General features: G+C 37.5%; 1 protein-coding gene across 1 annotated transcript in view; it reads right to left on the reverse strand.

Moving 5' to 3' along the window:
• Positions 1-6632: 6632 nt before the first annotated feature.
• LOC307195133 (uncharacterized protein) overlaps positions 6633-22071 on the reverse strand; it is a 60322-nt gene continuing 44883 nt past the window's right edge. Inside the window, exons 4-6 of the mRNA XM_079938950.1 lie at positions 14452-14641; positions 14315-14367; positions 6633-6742 (exon numbers count right to left, since the gene is read on the reverse strand). Of these exons, the coding sequence (XP_079795076.1) occupies positions 6690-6742; positions 14315-14367; positions 14452-14641 (296 nt within the window). The 3' untranslated portion in view covers positions 6633-6689. The remainder of the gene's footprint in view (positions 6743-14314; positions 14368-14451; positions 14642-22071) is intronic.

Below are 22071 nucleotides of genomic sequence, written 5' to 3' on the forward strand. Positions count from 1 at the left end.
GGCCCCCGCTTGCCACAACTAGAGAAAGCCCTCGCACAGAAACGAAGACCCAACACAGCAAAAATAAATAAATAAATTACTAAACTCCTACCCCCAACATCTAAAAAAAAAAAAAAAAAATAGTGCATCTATTTGGCTGGGAATTAAGTCAAGACTGTCACAAGTGATACATATGAAGTGTTCACTTTTTGAAGTTGCATTTCTAGTTTTATTATTTCACCAGTTTTGCCAAAAAGCCCGCAGAATGAAGAGCGAGATATGAAATTTCTAAACAAAGGCAATGAAATAATTTAAAATTTGATTAAAGTGTCAGACTTGTTTTCATTTGGAAAATATAGCCTCCGTTTATGAGGTAAAAGGAAAGTGTTTTTCCCACTTTTTGAAAATACTTTTAGCCATTCATTGTTCACTTAAAATCACATTTTCCAAGGACACCAGAGAAAATCTCTTCTTTAAAAGTTTTTAGAACATTGCTGATTCTTGCTGGATGTTTTTCAAACTCAGTCAAGGAATTACAAAGGAAAACCCTCCAATGTCAAATTCTTTGAATAATGGCAGGAAATAACTTGCCAGATCAAAAAAACTTTTATCTATCACCTAACGCAGGGAAAGCAGAAAGCTATGTCCCTGAAAACTACATTGAAACAGTCTAGAAAAAGAAAAAGGTCACTCTCTTCCAGAGACCAGTTAGCACGTGAGGCCAAACCAGACTGTGTTCCATGAGCTTCACGAGATTCATAAGTGACCTAGATAGATGTGTGTGAGAGTGAATGCACACCCATGTCTGAATTTTGCTGTAAGAGATGCATATATCATCAAAGAAAGTGTGCTTTAAGAATGGAAGCGTCTCATGACGGGAAAAATATTATTACTGAGGAGAATTTAGGATTGTTTTATGAATCCCTGCAAAAATAAGCCAGCCAAAATGCATCTTAAAATTTCACTGAGGAAGGTTTTTTTTTTTTCTAATTATTTCCCAAATATGTTTTTCATCAAAATGGAGGAGTTACAGAATGTATAGTTTTCTAGGGTGTAAGATTCATAGATTTGAAATAGACATTAGCAGTTTTTTCATCCCACCTTCTATAGCGTCTCTGCAAGGTAGTGATTCAGCTTCTTCTTGAACTACAAAAATAAGAGCTACCGTTTCTAAGTGTTCATTGTGTGGACATTGTGCTAAGTACTTCACAATTATCTCACTTAATCTTCATAATAACCCTATGAAGAAGACATTATCATCATTTTTTTAGACAACTGAGGTTTAGAACACTTACTAATTCGTTCAAGGTCAAAGAACTAATATGGACTCAGTTCCTTTTGCTTTCAAAGAATGTGCTCTTAATACCCATGATTGAGTTTTACAGATGAACAGCTTTAGTTCTTAGAAAAGTTTTCCTTATACTGAGCAGAAATATGCATTCCTATAAATTTCAGATAAGGTTATACAGCAATCAAATTTCTTTTTACTCTTTGTTTAAAGGTAAATATTCCAGAAACAATTCTAAACTCTGCTTTGAAGGAAAACAAAAAAAGATCAGAGTCATGAGGAGATAGAGCAAACTTAATGGAATCTCTCTTTCTATCTCATCAATCTACCATGTTATCTAGATTTTTCCAACACATGGGATTAAGAGATCTTCTCCAGAAGACTGCTGTGAAATCAGAAGCTACTTAGGGTCAGTAAAATAACTGTACATCATCATGGACTGGTTTATCCATTAATTGTTTCCCTATCGAGAAGAGAACAAGGAAGGGTGATATAGTATAGGTATGTTCTGATGTATCTACACAGAAATAGGTACTGGAAACAGGATACCCTCAGGTGTACATTAAGTATAGAGTATACAATTGCTCAATGGCACCCTCAAGCAACCTCTCATCAAAATATACTTTCCTTCTAGGAGCCATAATAACATAAATTCTCCTATTAGTACTTTATTTCCGTGGGTTGAACACTCTCTCACCAGAATTTTCTACTGAAATACAAATATCCTTAAAACTCAATGTGGATTAATTTGACAGGTTCCATTTTTTCCTAACAGTAGGCACTGAAATGGAAAGAAAGGAACTGACTAGATCAGTGGTTCTTCAACTTTAGCATGTATCAAAATCATCTGGAGGGTGTGCCACAGTCCCAGAGTTCCAGGCTCAGAAGGACTTGAGTGGGGTCTAAAAACACGCATTTCTAATAAGTTCCCAGGTGATACTGATGGTGCTGTTCTCAGGTTACACACTGAGAACCACTGGATTAGGGAGTGGTGTAGAAAGGGAAATGGGGGAGGGCTAAAGGAGAGTGTTCCACAGCCTAACTTAGCATATAGATCATTAGTGTTAGAAAATTCACAGTGCTCGTTTATAAGCCTATTTCCAATAAGAAAAATGAGGCATACCAACTCAAAGCAATGTACACCATTGCTGAATATTGGTGAGATAGGATTTGAGTCTTTGGACTTTCAGCTTTGCATTTTAGTCATGAACAGAGCCTTTCAAAGTTGAGGCTCTTTAAAAAAACCTCTGAGGAGGTTGTGAAAAGTACAGATTCCTAGACCCCATTCTGGAATCAGGGCCCAGAGAGTCTGCATTTGAACAAATTCTTCTGGTCACTCAGATTCAGGAGGTCTGAAGACAACATTCTAAGAAGCAAAGCAAACACATCAGGTTCTAAGGACAGCTCACAGGGGAGGAGTGGAGACCTATGTGAGCATGAGAGCAAGCTGTGATGCCCGAGGGGACCTGAGGTAGGCTGGGGAACAATAGGATGCACATTTGCTACCCAACAATTTGGTGCAAAATAGATGCTCATTGTGGAAACAAGACACCAACTCACTATACTTGTCAAAACACTACACCCCCTCCCCTTGTATAAAAGAATCCTAACTCTACAGCGAATGTGAACACAGAGCAGCCATGTCTAATCCTCACCTGGCAGAAACCAACTCTACTATGATAAAGTTTCCCTCTAATGACTCACCATGAAAAATAATTTCCAAGGTACATAAGCATTTTGAGTGTCATCCCATAGGGGCTTATAACCTTTGCCCCTATAGGCAAATGGGGAATCCAACAGGAGAGGAAAGAGACAAAATTAAGCTTGCTTAGCTTTAACTTTTTACTTTCCCCAAATATGCAATTGTATTCTTATTCCTAATTAAGAAAAAATATCCTGCTAATTTGTCATCTTTCTTTACTCTGTTTAGCTGTTCTTATGTATGGAAACTTAATAATGAAAACAATTGTCACCATCAAAGTAGCACATCATGAAATTCTCTTGCTTATTCCATTATTTTTCTAAAAATGTCATTAAACTAAAATCACTTTTAAAGAAAATAAGGAAATAATGAAAATTCCATCAAAATTGTTTGCTGAGTACCTTTGGACTTTTAAGGGCGTGAAAATGAAAAACATATTTTTTTTAGCACTGAAAGTAGACTTTGAAACCCTATCATAAGTCATCTTACTACGTATAGCACAATTAGATTAGAGTAGAGGTCAAATCAATTCCTATATGAATACATATTCCACTCTAACTCCAGGAAAAATGGTGTATCTGCATATCATTTTCTGTGAGCTTTCTATTATAAGAAAATAAGTCCTGAAGTATAAGAATTATTTCTCCAAACTCCCTGTAGGCCCTTTCAATGAGTAAAGCCAAAAGCTCTTTCATAGCTTTTAAGGCATCCCATGATTACCCTCATTTTTCCCCATTTCAATTTTATCTTACATAACCCCCCCTCTCCCCACCCCTCCTGCCTTTGCCCCCTGCTCTTCTACACATACAGCCTTACGATTCCTAACCACACTTAGATTTACCTTGAGACTAATGAACTTGATGTGCCAGGGCCCCTTACATGCACAAGCCTCTTGAATGCCAGAAGTTGCTGGGAGTTGTAGAGAGTTCAAGAGAGGACCTGGAAGTCAGGTTGCACTCAGGAGGCATTTTTTTTGCAAGCATTTCTGATAAATCACCTAAAAGGAAAAAGTCATGAATCTATAAGCTTCCAGTAATTTGGTGGGATTTTACATTTTATTTTTAATAAATATTCATTTTTACATCTAATTTTTATTCTCAAATGTGTATTCTTTTTCTTAAAGATGGCCATAAATTCTGTAAGTTTCATGCCCACAATACCTGGATCTGCCCTACATACTGCCTTTATTTACATTCATTTCTTTGAAAAAGCTGTTTCTAGAATACCCTTCTATTCTCCCCATATATACCCCATTTCCCATATGTCTGTATATTAAAATAATATCCATCCTTTAATTTTTAGTTCAAATGCTACAGCCTCATGACCTATTAAATCTCCAGTCAGTATAAATCTCATCTGTACACTTATATTTCATCTCTCTTTTATCATAAATACAACTGTCTTAAATCAAATGCCATTAGTTATACATCTTTAATAAAACAAAACCATATCTTTATTGCTTTTTTTTTATTGTCTTTTGCTTCCTTGATACCTATGCAACAACCAATAAGAGATGGAAAGTCAGGGTTGGGTGTGGCAAATTTACAATTAGAATAGCAGTCATCATATGTATAGTATTTACTAAGCATGGATACTGTGTTGGTAACTGGATACATAGTATGTAATTCAATGATCAGAATAGCTCTACAAAGCAATAGCTCTACAGCAGGAAAAAGAGGCTCACAGGTAGATTATTTGCCTAGGGTCATTGCTATGAACTGGACTGTGTCACCTCCAAACTCGTATGTTAACTGTATTTGGAGATAGGGTTTTAAAGGAGACAATGAACATTGAATGAGGTCACAGGGTAGGGGTCTAATCTAATAGGACCAGTGTCCTTATGAGAAGACGACACCAGAGATATGCATCTGTGTAAAATGCCATGTGAAGACAGCAAGTCAAGAAGAAAGGCCTCAGGAGAAACCAACCCTGCTCAGAACTTTGGTCTTGCTCTTCCAGCCTCTAGAACTGTGAGAAATAAATTTCTGTAGTTTAAGCCACCAAGTTTATGCTATTTTGTTATGGCAACACTAGTAGACTAACACAGTCACACAGCTAACTAACATTGGAAACACTGGAGTTGAACTGAACTGAGGTCCATTTGATCTTCCTGCTCCAAGGTCATGCTGAAGAAATGGCTCCACTCTCTGCATAGTGATAACCCATGCTCAGTTTATAAAATATTCAAAATGTCTGTCATTCAAAAAGACAAGAGTTTCCTTTCTTGCTACTCTAAAGATAGCAATAGAGTAAAAAATCTAAATAATTTTATATTAACAAGAAGTCTTTGAAATAGGGTTTTATATTTATGTCTAATGCCTGAGTCTTAGATTTACTTCTTTAATAATTAAAATGGCAACACAGGGGAACACAATTAAGAATGGCTGAATAGATACAGAATCGAGAAGAGAATATACGGTGGGTTTGATTTTCATTTCCTTTGCTATGTAAAAAAAATTCAATATACCATACACACTAGAATAATGAACATATTTTGTAAGTAACTGAATTACCTTGAGTTCCATTTATTAGAAGAATTTTTCTTAGAAATGAATTTTTGCCATTATGGTACATTATAAATTTTCTGAAAGCTCTATCAGGGTCAGGTTTCTACTTACAAAGCATATTGTAGACACAGAGGATAGAAGGCAAACTGTGGTCAAATATATTCTGAAACTGGGAATTAGAAAAAAAAGACTACTGAAAAAATAAGATCCACAAATTTTTTTCCAGACAGAATAATATATCAGTGCAAGTTTTTGTTTGTATGATCCAACTAAATTATTAAATTTATGGAAATTTGGGGACAAATAATTATTAGATGTTATTTAATTTATTAAAGCTGAAAAGAAAAAGCAGTTCACCCATTTCTCCCACCCCCCAACCCCACCACTTCTGGGGCAACTGCTAATCTCTCCTCTGTATCTATGACTTTTTTTTCCCCTTCAGATTCCACATATAAGAGAAACAATACAGCATTTCTCTTTCTCTTGTCTGATTCATTTCACTTAGCAAAATTGCCCTTGAAGTCCATTCATGTTGTCTCAAGTGGCAAGATTTTATTCTTTTTATGGCTGAATAATATTCCATTCTGTATATATACCACAATTTATCTATTCATCCATTGTTTCCATATCTTGGATATTGTAAATAATGCTGTAATGATTATGAGGGTCCATATATCTTTTCAAGTTAGTGCTTTCATTTTCTTCAAGTAAATACCCAAAAGTGGAATTGCTGGATTATATGTTAGTTCTATTTTTAATTTTTTGCAGAACCTCCATACCGTTTTCCATAGTGGCTGCACCAATTTATATTTACAGTGTTCCTACCAATAGTGCACAATGGTTCCCTTTTCACCACATCTTCATCAGCACTTGTTATTTCTTGTCTTGTTGATAATAGTCTTTCTGACAAATGTGAGGTGATACTGTATTGTAGTTTTGATTTGCATTTCCCTGATGATTAATGATGTTGAGCATCTTTTCATGTACCTGTTGGCCATCTGTAATTCTTCCTTGGAAAAATATCCCTTCAGATCTTCTGACCATTTTTAATCAGTTTTTTTGTTTTTTGTTTGCTTTTGAGTTATATGAGTTCCTTATATATTTTGGATATTAACCCATGATTTGCAAGTATTTCCTCCCATTCAGTAGGCTGCCTTTTCATTTTGTTGATGGCTTCCTTTTCTGTGCAGAAACCTTTTAGTTTGATGCAATCCTATTTGTTTATTTTTGCCTTTGGTGTCAGACCCAAAAAATCATCACCAAGACCTATGTCAAGGATAAATAAACTTGTAAATTAATTAAATTCCTTGAGTGTAAATTTTCCTTTTTTTAGGCTATAATTAGACTAAAAGTGTATTTACCCTGTTTTTCTGATTTCCAGGACTTAATAAATCAACCAGATGAGACTGACTTAAAGCCTTTGATATAAGAAATATTTGTAAAATTCATTGGAAAGCCATGTCACTGGTTAACTCATGCTAAGCTAGGACAGCTGGATTCAGCTTCTACTCAGTCACCATCTTGTTCTGTGCCTTTAGGTGACTCATCTCTCCTCTTTATGCTCATTTTACTCACCTGTAAAATATAAATAAGAGGACTGGACTTGATTATATGTCCCCCTCCAGTTTTATAATTTTATGGTTATAAAGAAAATATTTAATATTTGGTTTTCTAATTCTACACTCTCTTCCTTGCTGAGGTGTCCCTGAAAATCATGTTTGAAATGTATGAATCACAGGACTGGAGTAGCCTACATCTCTCTGTAGTCTGATAGAGAAATAAAGCTTTACTGTGCTAGTTCACTGAGGTTTCAGGACATATTTGTTAACACAGCAGTGCTGAGACTATTCTGACTAATAAAAATGTACTCCCTGGTATGGCCTAAAGTGTGCCCCTCCCCCCCCCCAAATTTATACGTTGAAGTCCCAACCCCCAATGTAACTGTATTTGGAGACAGAGCTTTTAGGACCTAATAAAGGTTAAATGAGGTCATAGCAATAAGGTCCTAATTCATTAGCATTGATGGCTTTTTAAGAAGAAGAGATTTCTCTCTCTCTCTCTCTCTCTCTCTCTCTCACACACACACACACACACACACACACACACACTGCAGGTTCCAAAGAAAGGCCACGTGAGATACAGCGTGAAAGCAGCCATCTACAAGCCAGTAGGAGAGCTCTCACCAGAATCCAGCCACCTTAGGGGAGCAGTTCAGTACACTCTAAAAATGGGCTTAGAGGATTCAAGCTTAATTCTGGTTCAGGCACATGGATTCTCTATTTAGATTGACATGGTCCTTAACCATAAGGATAATAACCACTTGTCCAAGTATACTTCTTGAGTCTCCCCTACAGTGGTTCATGCAGGCTGAAGTAAGAAAATAATAGTTTCTGTAAGCTTTAGAAAAGTGTCTTTATCCCTCTTGCACCTGATTCTCCCAGTCAATAGATGCACGTAGGGAATGCTTACAAGAAAGGGGAAGTTATGTCCACTGGAGTGGGACATGGGACACACTTATTTTGTGGTAGTGGATGGGCAAAAATGACCCTGGCACCTGTTAAGGGAGGAAAGAACGGTAATAACTTTTCATCTTTCAGAATTGCTTTCTGGAGCTATTCACACAAACGAATGCCTGGCATGGTTCTCCCAAACTATTGCAAACACCTTAAATTAAACTGACTACTGGGTCTGCCAATCCCTGCCACATAGCTCTGACCAAAATTTGATTGCCACAACTCTTAGACTTTCTGAGAAATGTATCACAAAGAGCAGAGGATAGCCTTAGTACTGCAACTCCCATGCAAAACACGTGAATATTTTCTCCAGCCCACATTTCTATAACTGTTGCTCAGTCATTCCATGGCACAGCCCAACATAAGCTGGCTGGTGACATGGACATCCTCAAGTGGTTCCTTCAACAGCAAAGCCTAGACATAACTATTTGAACTGAATTGGGAACCCTAAGGCTTACCAGCCAGCCAAGAAATCACACTGGGGGCATTGTCACACTGCACCCCTTGACTGATATAGGTCCCACTTGTGACAAACCCTAAATGACAAATTGAACAAATTTGGTCCCACTTCATCAATCAGAATAATTAGAGTGGCTGACAATGCAGTGTACTCATGGGAAATTTCACAAGTCAAGAGACATAGAAACAAAGTGTGGATAGTTGCTGGGATCATTTCATAGTCTGTTTTGTAGCTATAGCTACTTTCTTGTTTCATTGAAGAGAAAGTTTGTCTCCTTTTTCTAGGCAGTAGGCTTCATGGAAACAGAAGACTAAAACTGTTCTTATGTAATCATGTTTAATCAGAAGTTGCCTGAGAGTTTTAGAAGGAAACTTTCATTACTTTTGGGAGGTTGAAAAACTGAATAATTTTTGAAGTCATATAGACAGTCAGAGCTAAAAATCAGTATCTTTAGAAAGGCCCTTAAAATAATATCATTATCCACTAGAAAAAAATGACTACTCTGCCAGTTTTTTTAAGGGTTGGGAGGAGATGATTTCAATTACTGTGTTGTCCTGCTCTTGTCAAAGTTTTCTAGAATGGTAGAGCCAAGAAATAACCTTGAAGTAAGAGAAGATGTAGTAGAAATTCTCTGTGCTAAGAGTCTCTACCAATAAAAATATGTGAAAAATTTTTCTACTATTGGTTTAATCTGGTTTGTCACTACATAATTTATACTCTAGACCTAATTGTTTTCTTCCCTCAAAGAGTAATGTCCAATGAGTCTTAAAGGATAATTTGGACAATATTCTGTAAGTGCTGGAGGTTCACTGATATCATCTATTCCTGACTTAAGTACTTCTTATGTGTATTGTGCTCATTAGGTATAGAATTCTGTGATCAAAATATAAAAATGTACTAATAGTTATTTTCATGGTGTGGACACAAGGGAGAGATAATAATGCCCTGATACATCCTTGCTATATTAAGCTGTGTTTCACACAAGCAGTTATTATAGATTTCATTCTAATTAATTAAAAGGAAAGAAAGCCAAGGTGGAAAAACTTGGAGATAAACAAAAAACAATTACATAGTTTCATATGATCAACTGTATTAGCAATAAAAACAACTATTAATTTTCTGCTGACACACCAAGCTTCTGTCAGTGTGCATTGTCTGTTTACACCTTGGCAGATGGTCCCTCAGGCAGTAAACACGGAGAAAACATATTTATTTATTTATTTATTTTTGCAGTACGCAGGCCTCTCACTGTTGTGGCCTTGCCCATCGCAGAGCACAGGCTCCAGACGCGCAGGCTCAGTGGCCATGGCTCACGGGCCCAGCCGCTCTGCGGCATGTGGGATCTTCCCGGACCGGGGCACGAACCCGTGTCCCCTGCATCGGCAGGTGGACTCTCAACCACTGTGCCACCAGGGAAGCCCAGAAAACATATTTATAAAGGAGCTTGCAAAACAAAACAAAGCAAAACAAAAATATATCAAGAAATTTATGCTTTTTTGCAATGGAGTTATGGCTCTTGGCAATAAATATCAAGGGAAGTTCTGGTTAGAATCAGAACTTGAAATTAAATGAGCATTGAAAGTTCAATCTATGATTAAACAATTAACCCATATAAATAAAAGTCATCTCTGTAGGCTTCTGATTGATATTTCACCTATTAGACTAAGGCATAAATTCCTATCTCCTACAGTAACCTTTAATTTTAAAAAATCAAGAGTGTTAATAAAACATAAGCTTAATCCTGCCATTTCATCCCACAACAGCAGTGGGACCTGACATGAGCCAGTGTAACTCTGAGTGAGGAGAAAATATTCTGAGTATAGAGAATGGGGCAAAATGTCTTTACTGTGGCCCACAGGTCACTTTTCAAGCACTCCTGAGTTTGCCTTGGATGGGCATCCAGAACTTTCCTCCTCCCTTGGTTTCCCTTCCTTCCTTTCTCCTCTTTCATTTCTGTATCCTGCTTCTATGTGGCCTCTCTCTTTTATCCATGGTCAAAAGTCCTCTTTTGCCGGATCTTCACATTCTTCAGAATGGAGCACTCACAAGAGAAGTCTCTCTTACCTGTGGGGAGTCTCCTTCTTAGCATTATTTTAAAGGGCCCCTTCCCCTAGGATGTGGGGTGTGGGCTGCAAGGGATTTGGGGAATGAAGGGATTCAAGAAGAGGTAGAGTTCCATGGTGGGGATGGAGTTTGACGGACACCTCCAACCTGCCCCATAAGCATTGAGTTGCCATTCCCTTGAACTTTTCTCTATGGTATCCCTCAGTGAAATTAAAGTTTAGAAAGTAGGAGCTACATAGATATAGAGAATTAACTAGAATCAATAGTTACTAGTGGGGAAAGGGAAGGGGGAGGGGATTAAAGGGGGAGGGGATTAAGAGGTACAAAAGATTAGGTTTAAAATAAGCTACAAGGGTTAGGGTTAGGGTTTGGGATTGACATGTGCACACTGCTATGTTTAAAATGGATAACCAACAGGGACCTACTATATCTCACAGGGAACACTTCTCAATATTCTGTAACAACCTAATTGGGAAAAGAATTTTAAAAAGAATAGATAAATGTATATGTATAATTGAATCACTTTGTTGTACATATGAAACTGGCACAACATTGTTAATCAACTATACTCCAATATAAAATAAAAAACTAAAAATAAATTTAAAAATAAAAAAATAAAACAAGCTACAAGGATATATTGTACAAAACAGGGAATGTAGCCAATATTTTATAAGAACTATATATGGAATATAACCTTTAAAAAGTGTGAATCACTATGTTGTACACCTAAAACATATAATATTGTACATCAACTATACCTCAATGAAAAAAAAAAGAAAAGAAAAGCTAAAAGTCAGAAGAACTGAAAGAGCCAAGATCCCAGGTTTTTGAGATCCTCTACAGTGATTCAGAACAGATTTTGATTTTATGGGAAGCTGAAAAATTCCATAGCCAAAACACGATTTAAAAAAAAAAAAACTTCTTGGGACTTCCCTGGTGGCGCAGTGGTTAAGAATCCACCTGCCAATGCAGGGGACACGGGTTCAAGCCCTGGTCCAGGAAGATCCCACATGCCACGGAGCAACTAAGCCCATGCACCACAACCACTGAGCCTGTGATCTAGAGCCCATGATCCATAACTACTGAGCCCGGGTGCCACAACTACTGAAGCTCATGCACCACAACTACTGAAGCCCGCATGCCTAGAGCCCGTGCTCCACAACAAGAAAAGCCACCGCAATGAGAAGTCCACACTCTGCAATGAAGAGTAGCACTCGCTCTCAGCAACTAGAGAAACCCACGCACAGCAGTGAAGACCCAATGCAGCCAAAAATAAATAAATAAATTTATAAAAAAATAATAATGACTTCTTTAAATAGAGAACTCATTCACAGGGTTCAAGATTCAAAAGGTAAGAAACAATATGAAATGCACATTCTTTCTCTCACTGAGTTCCCCTCTTTGGAGGAAATCAGTATTATCAGTTTCCAAACAGGTTTTTTAAAGGCAGAAGTAAAGGCATGATTTTTGAAGGTTCATGTGGGTTCACAATAGTAACCGTGTATTGACTTCATAATAAATACAGACTTTTATCACTTTATTAGGGAACTGCTGACCAAAACCACCTGTCTTGGTCAGGCAGGATGATAACCACTTGCATGAGTTGTCTCACAACAGAAGGTCCCAGATAAAGAACACAGTGCTGCCGCTGAAAACTAACGGGGAGAATTCGGGAGGGGCTGAAAGGAGGGAGGAGATGCTAGTTCATAGGAAGTCTTGTAAAACTACCTGGAAGAATTTGGGAGGGGCCAAAAGGAGGAGGGAGGAGATGATAAGTCTCCCAACTTCCCAGAAACCCTCAGGCTACAATCCTTCTTGGCTGAGAGATGACCATGCCACCAGGAAGGACCCTGAGTCACCAAATATGGGCCAAGCAAGATGATTGGCCAGAGACAACCTGGAAACTAACCCCGTTACCATGAAACCTGAGACTGTGAGCCATGTGGCAGAGCAGTTCTCCTGGGTTCTCTTACCCTACAGCTCTCTGCCCAGGTGCCCTTTCCAAATAAAGTCTTTTGCTTTGTCAGCACGTGTGTTTCCTCAGACAATTCATCTCCTACTGTTAGACAAGAGACCACTCACGGGCCCTGGAAGGGGTCCCCCTTCCTGCAACAACTTCGGACCAGGAGTATTCCAAATCAGGAGGGATTTCTACAGCAGCATTCCAAGAGGCCTATCAGAATATCATCCAATCTATCATGTAGCATCCACTCTCCTGGCCCTGCTTTCCTCCCACTCTTATCCCCGTTTATTTACTCTCCTACGGAGGAGTTGCTTAATAGAAGGAAGAGTATGAGATTCAGAACAAGGCTCAATCCTAGACTGTCACTCTGATGACAGATAAGTCATTTTATCATTTTGTCTCCATTTCTCCATTCGTGACATGGAAAAATATGTATAGCTGTAATTACTTTATAGGCAACACCAGAGGTGAGGGACAGGAAAATCTTTTCTGTTACTTAGAAGAAAGAGGTTACATGAACACACCTAGCACTGTATAATCACATTTATAATCAGAACAGAAGTCAGGACAGAAATCTTGGCTCAGTCCCATAGATCACAGCTCTTATATTTTAGAGGAATAAAACTCGTCTCTAAAAGGTGATTAAAGACTGTGCAACTGACATCAGGTATCTATCCTCAGAGTCAGAAACTTCTGAGGAATGCAAAATTTCTTAGAGCTCATTTTTGCCCAGCATCTCATTTAGTTTCTGTTACAACCTCGAGAAAAATCCTGTGTTATGGAAAAGTACATAATATAAATATATATAGAAACCATAATAGTAATTATGATGTAGATAGATGAGAAAACAACACATAGGGATCAAATTAATAATGTTTAGCACCATTTCTGATATCTCAAAGTCAGGTCTAGGTAGCATTTCACCAACAGTGCAGAGAGGATAAAAAGTAACTTAACAGGCATCAACTCTTAGAAAAACTAAAGTAATGAACCAGTTCACCCAATAAACTAAAAAAGTTTAATAGTTTAGTTATTCCAATATTTCTACAAGTGCTCCTTGTAACATCAGTACACCTGTGATAATATTTGCCAACCTAGAAATCACATTTTTGAAACAGTCAACACAACAAAAAAAACACCATTGTATCAGTCATCACCATAGGGAAAAATTATCCCTTCTAACCAAAGATAAGTGACATTATAGTGGTGACAGGGAATTCAGAATCCCCTCTCTCATCAACTGTATGAAAATAATTAATGCCAAAAGCCCCAGCACAATTTAAATATATAATTATCTTATTGCACCATGTATTCTCTGTAGTATTCTGAAGGGACTACATATGTGTATGTACGCATGTGAGTGCATGCATGCATGTGTATGTGTGTATCACTTCTAAACAATTATTAACACTAAGACATATAAAAAATTATTTCTATACTAAGCACTCCACTTATTATAAAAAGAAATTGGCCTTAGCTACATCAGTGTTGCCCAAGTGTTGCCCAAGCTCAGTGGAAAGTATGCCAGACTTTTCATTTGCCTCTCCCGAGTACTTCAGCGAATGTGGATAACAAGTGAGGCAGTTAGGATGACTAATGAATATGGAACGGATCAGCCATCCCCTGAAACACCTGTGCAGGACTGCTTCAAATCATGCCAGCAAACAGACTAATGCAAGTGGAGACACCTGCTCTTCCCAGCAGCATTACTTCAGATGCACGGGTGCCCCTTAGCTGCCAGATACGTTCATATCGATGGTAATTTTAAATAAGTTCGATAAAATACCCATGAAAAGAAGTCCAGCAAGGCTACCATCCAGAGCACCACATTTTGTTACCTGCTCCCTCAATATTCTTTGACTGTGGTTCTGTCAAAACCTTCACTGGCTTCCTAGAGGAAGAAAACACAATAAAGACTTGGCTGTCTCAACTCTGAAAGCAATCAAGTGCTCTGAGGAAAGACGATGGTGCTCACATTCTTGGCGCAGGTCTGTTCTCTCCTCCTCTCAGCTTCCTTGTTGCCATGGTCACCTCTCCGCAAGGCAAAGCGCCCTCTAGCACCACTTTGCTACTGCATTCCTCCTTTCTGTCCATTGCCTGGTCTAGTCTAGGTGTGTCTCCCACTTTCCTTGGCCAGCACCACTTCTTTGCATTTTTGATACAGGCTGCAAAAAGAAAGACATTGAAGATGCCAATGAGTTGTTTTAAAACTGCAGATCAGAAACAAAGAGTGCTAAGTCTTCACAGACATATCGGTTTTGTGTTGTACAGCAGCAATGGGAAAGCAAGGTTCTATCTAGTGTCAATGCTATGTGAGTCATTATAGAGACTGGGCCCTACCCATTATTTTTTTTTAATTGGATCTATTAGTCTGAATTATAAAAAGAAATTCAATCTGGTGGTAGTGTGTGAATAGGGATGTTATGCTGGTTTATACAAGCAGTTGTTCCTCAATATATCCTGCAAAAAAAAGAGAAGAAATGATGGCTAAGGATAAGCCAGGGTTCCAAATATACATAGTGCCTGATGTCTTCAGATTTATACATTGTTTCAGGCACAGACAGACATATGTGAATTTCTTATGGGATTCAGAACACTTGAAATTAAATGTTGTGGAAGGAGTTTATTTCGGGTGGCCACAGAGTCAGAGATAACTCTCAGGAGAAAGTACTAAAGAAATACGTAGATATGTTCTTAAAATAATTCCATTCCTTCATGTTCAGATGTCACACGATCTCTTAAAGTGCTGTTTGTCCAAGTAATCGAATTTTGTTATTGCTATTTTAACAGTCTCTCATCCTGGGCTGGGAAGGTTATAATTACTATTTTATGCTATATTATTTGGTTTGTTAGGGTTTGATTTTTTCTGCTGGTCCTTCTTTTAAACAAACTATTTTGAACTACTGCTAGTTGACTGTACTTGTGCTTGGAGGGTATTTTTACAAAGAGCATAGAGAACTGAAAAATAAATGAGATTTGCATATTTGTAGGATCTTTGAGGTGAGAAATTGTAAAGATTATAGACATTATCTTTCTACATTTATAAGAGAGTGAACAAGTAAGAAGCATTTTCCCCAATCACCAGAAATAAAAACTTTATAAAAAACAAGGTTGTAAATAGCTGGTCTTTATGTTTAGGGCAAAAGCAAGGATGCAGCTTATTTTAAAAGGTAGTCAGATTTCTCTGTTCATATTTAATAATGCATAAGATTTTTAACTCAAAATACCAAGAGGGGAAGGGATTTCCACATATTTGATTTGGCATATTTATATTCAGTAAATAATAATTAAAAAAAAGAGCTTCACACAAATCAAATTACTTTTTCCCAAAGGAGACTACAAAAGTTCCTGAGACCTTTTGGACATGTAGTAAATTGAGAAAAATCAGTATTTTATGAACTTCAGAAAAACACCATTTATAGTTGTTGAAAATCAATTTTATCTTTTATGTCTTTGGTGAAGAAATATTCCTCGTGCTAGAGAACAGGACATTCCAATTCTATTTTCTCCTTCAACTTGTCATTTTTATTAATGCCAAGACAAGACACCCACGTACTCTTATAGATGCGAAATAGATGTGGTAAAAGAATTAATATCTTCAAAAGCTTTCTGCTTTCTTCAGTAGTGTAGTCGAGACACTGAAAGTATCACAGACTCACAGAACAATAACCTACCTTTGTTTACCCCTTGTAATCCAGCCTGAGAATATTTCTTCTAATTTTCAATGACAAAATATGTATGCATTTGGGTATCTAACTTAAATGGCACTCATTTGCATTCAACTGTTAATACAGTTAATAGTCTGCCTTCCCATGTTGTAGAAAGTACTGGAAATATTAATGCTGACCAAATGCTCTTAGGGATATCCCTTTCGTGCAGTGATTCTCAACTGGGGTAATTTTCCCCCCTCAGGGGACACTTGGCAATGTCTCTAGGCAAATGTCCCCTAGGAGCAAAACCATTTCCATTGAGAAACACTGCTTTAGAGGACAGATTAAATTGTCACACAACCTTGACTACTTGGATAAACTAATAGTAAAAACAAAATTCTGGCATGTGAGAGGGACCTTCAAGATGGAGGGGTAAGATGTGGAGATCACCTTCCTTTCCACGAATACATCAAAAATACATCTACATGTGGAGCACTCCTACAGAACACCTACTGAACACTGGCAGAAGATCTGAGACTTCCCAAAAGCTTTGCTTTTACCATTTGTCCTACAGTTCTGTCTGTCCATTTTTGTTTTTCTCTTTTTTTTGTATAGTTTTTAGTGTTTGTTATCACTGGTGGACTTGTTTTTTGGTTTGGTTGCTCTCTTCTTTCTTTTTTTAAATTACATTTTAATTTTATTTTAAATAATCTTTTTTATTTTAATAACTATATTTTATATTATTTCCTTTCTTCCTTCCTTCCTTCCTTTCTTTCTTTCTTTCTTTCTTTCTTTCTCTCTTTTTCTCCATTTTCTTCTGAGCCAAATGACTGACAGGATCTTGGTGCTCTGGCCAGGTGTCAGGCCTGAGCCTCAGAGGTGGGAGAGCCAAGTTCAGGACATTAGTCCACCACAGACCTCTCAGTCCCATGTAATATCAAATGGCTAAAGTTCTCGCAGAGATCTCCATCTCACCGCTAAGACCCAGCTCCACTCAACAAGCAAGCTACAGTGTCGGACACCATATGCAAAACAACTACCAAGACAGGAGGAAAACCCCACCCATTAGCAGAGAGGCTGCCTAAAATCATAATAAGTTCACAGACAATGCAAAACACACCACCAGGGGTAGTACTGCTCCCCAGAAAGACAAGATCCAGTCTCATCCACCAGAATACAGGCACCAGTCCCCTCCACGAGAAAGCCTACACAACCCACTGAACCAACCTTACCCACTGGGGGCAGACACGAAAAAAAAGGGAACTACGAACCTGAAGCCTGGAAAAAGGAGACCCCAAACACAGTATTTTAAGCAAAATGAGAAGACAGAGAAATACATGGCAGATGAAGGAGCAAGGTAAAAACCCACCAGACCAAACAAATGAAGAGGAACTAGACAACATACCTGAAAAAGAATTCAGGGTAATGATAGTAAAGATGATCCAAAATCTTGGAAATAGAATAGAGAAAATACAAGAAACATTTAACAAGGATCTAAAAGAACTAAAGGGCAAACAAACAATGATGAACAAAAAAATAAATGAAATTAAAAATTCTCTACAAGGAATCAATAGCAGAATAACTGAGGCAGAAGAACGGATAAGTGACCTGGAAGAGAAAATAGTGGAAATAACTACCACAGAGCGAAATAAAGAAAAAAGAATGAAAAGAATTGAGGACAGTCTCAGAGACCTCTGGAACAACATTAAACGCACCAACATTCGAATTATAGGGGTCTGAGAAGAAGAGGAAAAAAAGGGACTGAGAAAATATTTGAAGAGATTATAGTTGAAAACTTCCCTAATTTGGTAAAGGAAATAGTCAATCAAGTCCAGGAAGTGCAGAGTCCCATACAGGATAAATCCAAGGAAAAACATGCTAAGACACATATTATTCAAACAATCAAAAATTAAATACAAAGAAAAAATATTAAAAGCAGCAAGGGAAAAACAACAAATAACATACAAGGGAATCCCCATAAGGTTAACAGCTGATCTTTCAGCAGAAACTCTACAAGCCAGAAGGGAGTGGCAGGACATATTTAAAGTGATGAAAGGGAAATACCTACAACCAAGATTACTCTACCCAGCAAGGATCTCATTCAGATTTGATGGAGAAATTAAAACCTTTACAGACAAGCAAAAGCTAAGAGAATTCAGCACCACCAAAGCAGCTTTACAACAAATGCTAAAGGAACTTCTCTAGGCAGAAAGCACAGGAGAAGCAAAAGACCTACAATAACAAACCCAAAACAATTAAGAAAATGGTAATAGGAACATACATATCAGTAACTACCTTAAATGTAAATGGATTAAATGCTCCAACCAAAAGACATAGACTGGCTGAATGGATACAAAAACAAGACCCATATATATGCTGTCTACAAAAGACTCATTTCAGACCTAGGGACACATACAGACTGTAACTGAGGGGATGGAAAAAGATATTCCATGCAAATGGAAATCAAAAGAAAGCTGGAGTAGCAATTCTCATATCAGACAAAATAGACTTTAAAATAAAGACTATTACAAGAGAGAAGGAAGGACACTACATAATATTCAAGGGACCAATCCAAGAAGAAGATATAACAATTGTAAATATTTATGCACCCAATGTAGAAGCACCTCAATACATAAGGCAAATGTTAACAACCATAAAAGGGGAAATTGACAGTAACAAAATAATAGTAGGGGACTTTAACACCCCACTGTCACCAAAGGACAGATCATCCAAAATGAAAAAAAAAAAAAGGAAACACAAGCTTTAAATTATACATTAAACAAGATGGACTTAATTGATACTTAATGGACATACCATCCAAAAACAACAGAATACACTTTCTTCTCAAGTGCTCATAAAACATTCTCCAGGATAGATCATATCTTGGGTCACAAATGAAGCCTAGGTAAATTTAAGAAAATTGAAATCGTACCAAGTACCTTTTCCGACCACAATGCTATGACACTAGATATCAGTTACATGAAAAAACCTGTAAAAAATACAAACATGGAGGCTAAACAATACACTACCAAATAACCAAGAGATCACTGAAGAAATCAAAGAGGAAATCAAAGAAATACCTAGAAACAAATCACAATGAAAACAGGATGACCCAAAACCTATGGGATGCAGCAAAAGCAGTTCAAGGAGGTAAGTTTATAGCAATACAATCTTACCTCAAGAAACAAGAAACATCTCAAATAAAAAACCTAACCTTTCACCTGAAGCAATTAGAGAAAGAAGACTTTAAAAAAACCCAAAGTTAGCAGAAGGAAAGAAATCATAAAGATCAGATCAGAAATAAATGAAAAGGAAATGAAGGAAATGATACCAAAGAGCAGTAAGACTAAAATCTGGTTCTTTGAGAAGATAAACACAATTGATAAACCATTAGCCAGACTCCTCAAGGAAAAAAAAGGGAGAAGACTCAAGTCAATAGAATTAGAAATGAAAAAGGGGAAGTAACAACAGACACCGCAGAAATACAAAGGATCATGAGAGATTACTACAAGCAACTCTATGCCAATAAAATGGACAACCTGGAAGAAATGGACAAATTCTTAGAAATGCACAACTTTCCAAGACTGAACCAGGAAGAAATAGAAAATATGAACACCAATCACAAGCACTGAAATGGAAACTGTGATTAAAAATCTTCCAACAGGGCTTCCCTGGTGGCGCAGTGGTTGAGAGTCCGCCTGCTGATGCAGGGGACATGGGTTCGTGCCCCAGTCTGGGAGGATCCCACATGCCGTGGAGCGCCTGGGCCCATGGGCCGTGGCCGCTGGGCCTGCGCATCCGGGGCCTGTGCTCCGCGACGGGAGAGGACACAGCAGTGAGAGGCCCGTGTACCGAAAAAAAAAAAATCTTCCAACAAACAAAAGCCCAGGACCAGATGGCTTCACAGGCAAATTCTATCAAACATTTAGAGGAGAGCTAACACCTATCCTTCTCAAACTCTTCCAAAATATAGCAGAGGGAGGAACACTCCCAAACTCATTCTACGAGGACCATCACCCTGATACCAAAACCAGACAAAGATGTCACAAAGAAAGAAAACTACAGGCCAATATCACTGATGAATATTGATGCAAATATCCTCAACAAAATACTAGCAAACAGAATCCAACAGAACATTAAAAGGATCATGTACCATGATTAAGTTAGGTTATCCCAGGAATGCAAGAATTCTTCAATATATGCCAATCAATCAATGTGATACACCATATTAACAAACTGAAGGATAAAAGCAATATGATCATCTCAGTAGATGCAGAAAAACTTTTGACAAAATTCAACACCCATTTATGATAAAAACTCTCCAGAAAGTAGGCATAGAGGGAACTTCTTCAACACAATAAAGGCCATATATGTTAAACCCACAGCCAGCATCATTATCAAGGGTGAAAAACTGAAATCATTTCTACTAAGATCAGGAACAAGACAAGGTTGTCCACTCTCACCACTATTATTCAACATAGTTTTGGAAGTTTTAGTCACAGCAATCAGAGAAGAAAAATAAATAAAAGGAATCCAAATAGGAAAAGAAGAAGTATAACTGTCACTGTTTGCAGATGACATGATACTATACATAGAGAATCCTAAAGATGCTACCAGAAAACTACTAGAGCTAATCAATTAATTTGGTAAAGTAGCAGGATACAAAATTAATGCACAGAAATCTCTGGCATTCCTATACACTAAGGATGAAAAATCTGAATGAGAAATTAAGGAAACACTCCCATTTACCACTGCAACAAAAAGAATAAAATACCTAGGAATAAACCTACCTATGGAGACAAAAGACCTGTATGCAAAAAACTGTAAGACACTGATAAAAGAAATTAAAGATGATACAAACAGATGGAGAGATATACCATGTTCTTGGTTGTTTCCAGAAGGAGGTGGGAGGGGCAGGTTGGGCCAGGAACTGTCTGAGAATCAACATTGTGAAAATGACTATACTACCCAAAGCAATCTACATATTCAATGCAATCCCTATCTAACTACCAATGTCATTTTTCACAGAACTAGAACAAAAAATTTCACAATTTGTATGGAAACCCAAATGACCCCCAATAGCCAAAGCAATCTTGAGAAAGAAAAACGGAGCTGGAGGAATCAGGCTCCCTGACTTCAGACTATATTACAGAGCTACAGTAATCAAGACAGTATGGTACTGCCAGAAAAACAGAAATATAGATCAATGGAACAGGATAGAAAGCCCAGTGATAAACCCACACACATATGGTCACCTTATTTTTGATAAAGGAGGCAAAAATATACAATGGAGAAAATACAGCCTCTTCAATAATTGGTGCTGAGAAAACTGGACAGCTACATGTAAAAGAATGCAATTAGAACACTCCCTAACTCCATACACAAAAATAAACTCAAAATGGATTCAAGACTTAAATGTAAGGCCAGACACTATAAAACTCTTAGAGGAAAACATAGGCAGAACACTTTATGATGTAAATTACAGCAAGATCCTTTTTTGACCCACCTCCTAGAGAAATGGAAATAAAAACAAAAATACGAGACCTAATGAAACCTAAAAGATTTGCACAGCAAAGAAAACTATAAGCAAGACGAAAAGACAACTCTCAGAAGGAGAGAAAATATTTACAAATGAAGCAACTGACAAAGGATTAATCTCAAAAATTTACAAGCAGCTCAATATCAGAGAAGCAAACAGCCCAACAGAAAAATTGGCAGAAGACCTAAATAGACATTTCTGTGAAGATATTCAGATTGCCAACAAATACATAAAAGGATGCTCAACATGACTAATCATTAGAGAATGCAAATCAAAACTACAATGAGATATCACCTCACACTGGTCAGAATGGCCATCATCAAAAAATCTACAAACAATACATGCTAGAGAGGGTGTGGAGAAAAGGGAACCCTCCTGCACTGTTGGTGGGAATGTAAATTGATAC

Source organism: Stenella coeruleoalba (assembly GCF_951394435.1).
Source record: "Stenella coeruleoalba genome assembly, chromosome: 12".
In the NCBI taxonomy this organism is placed as follows: domain Eukaryota; kingdom Metazoa; phylum Chordata; class Mammalia; order Artiodactyla; family Delphinidae; genus Stenella; species Stenella coeruleoalba.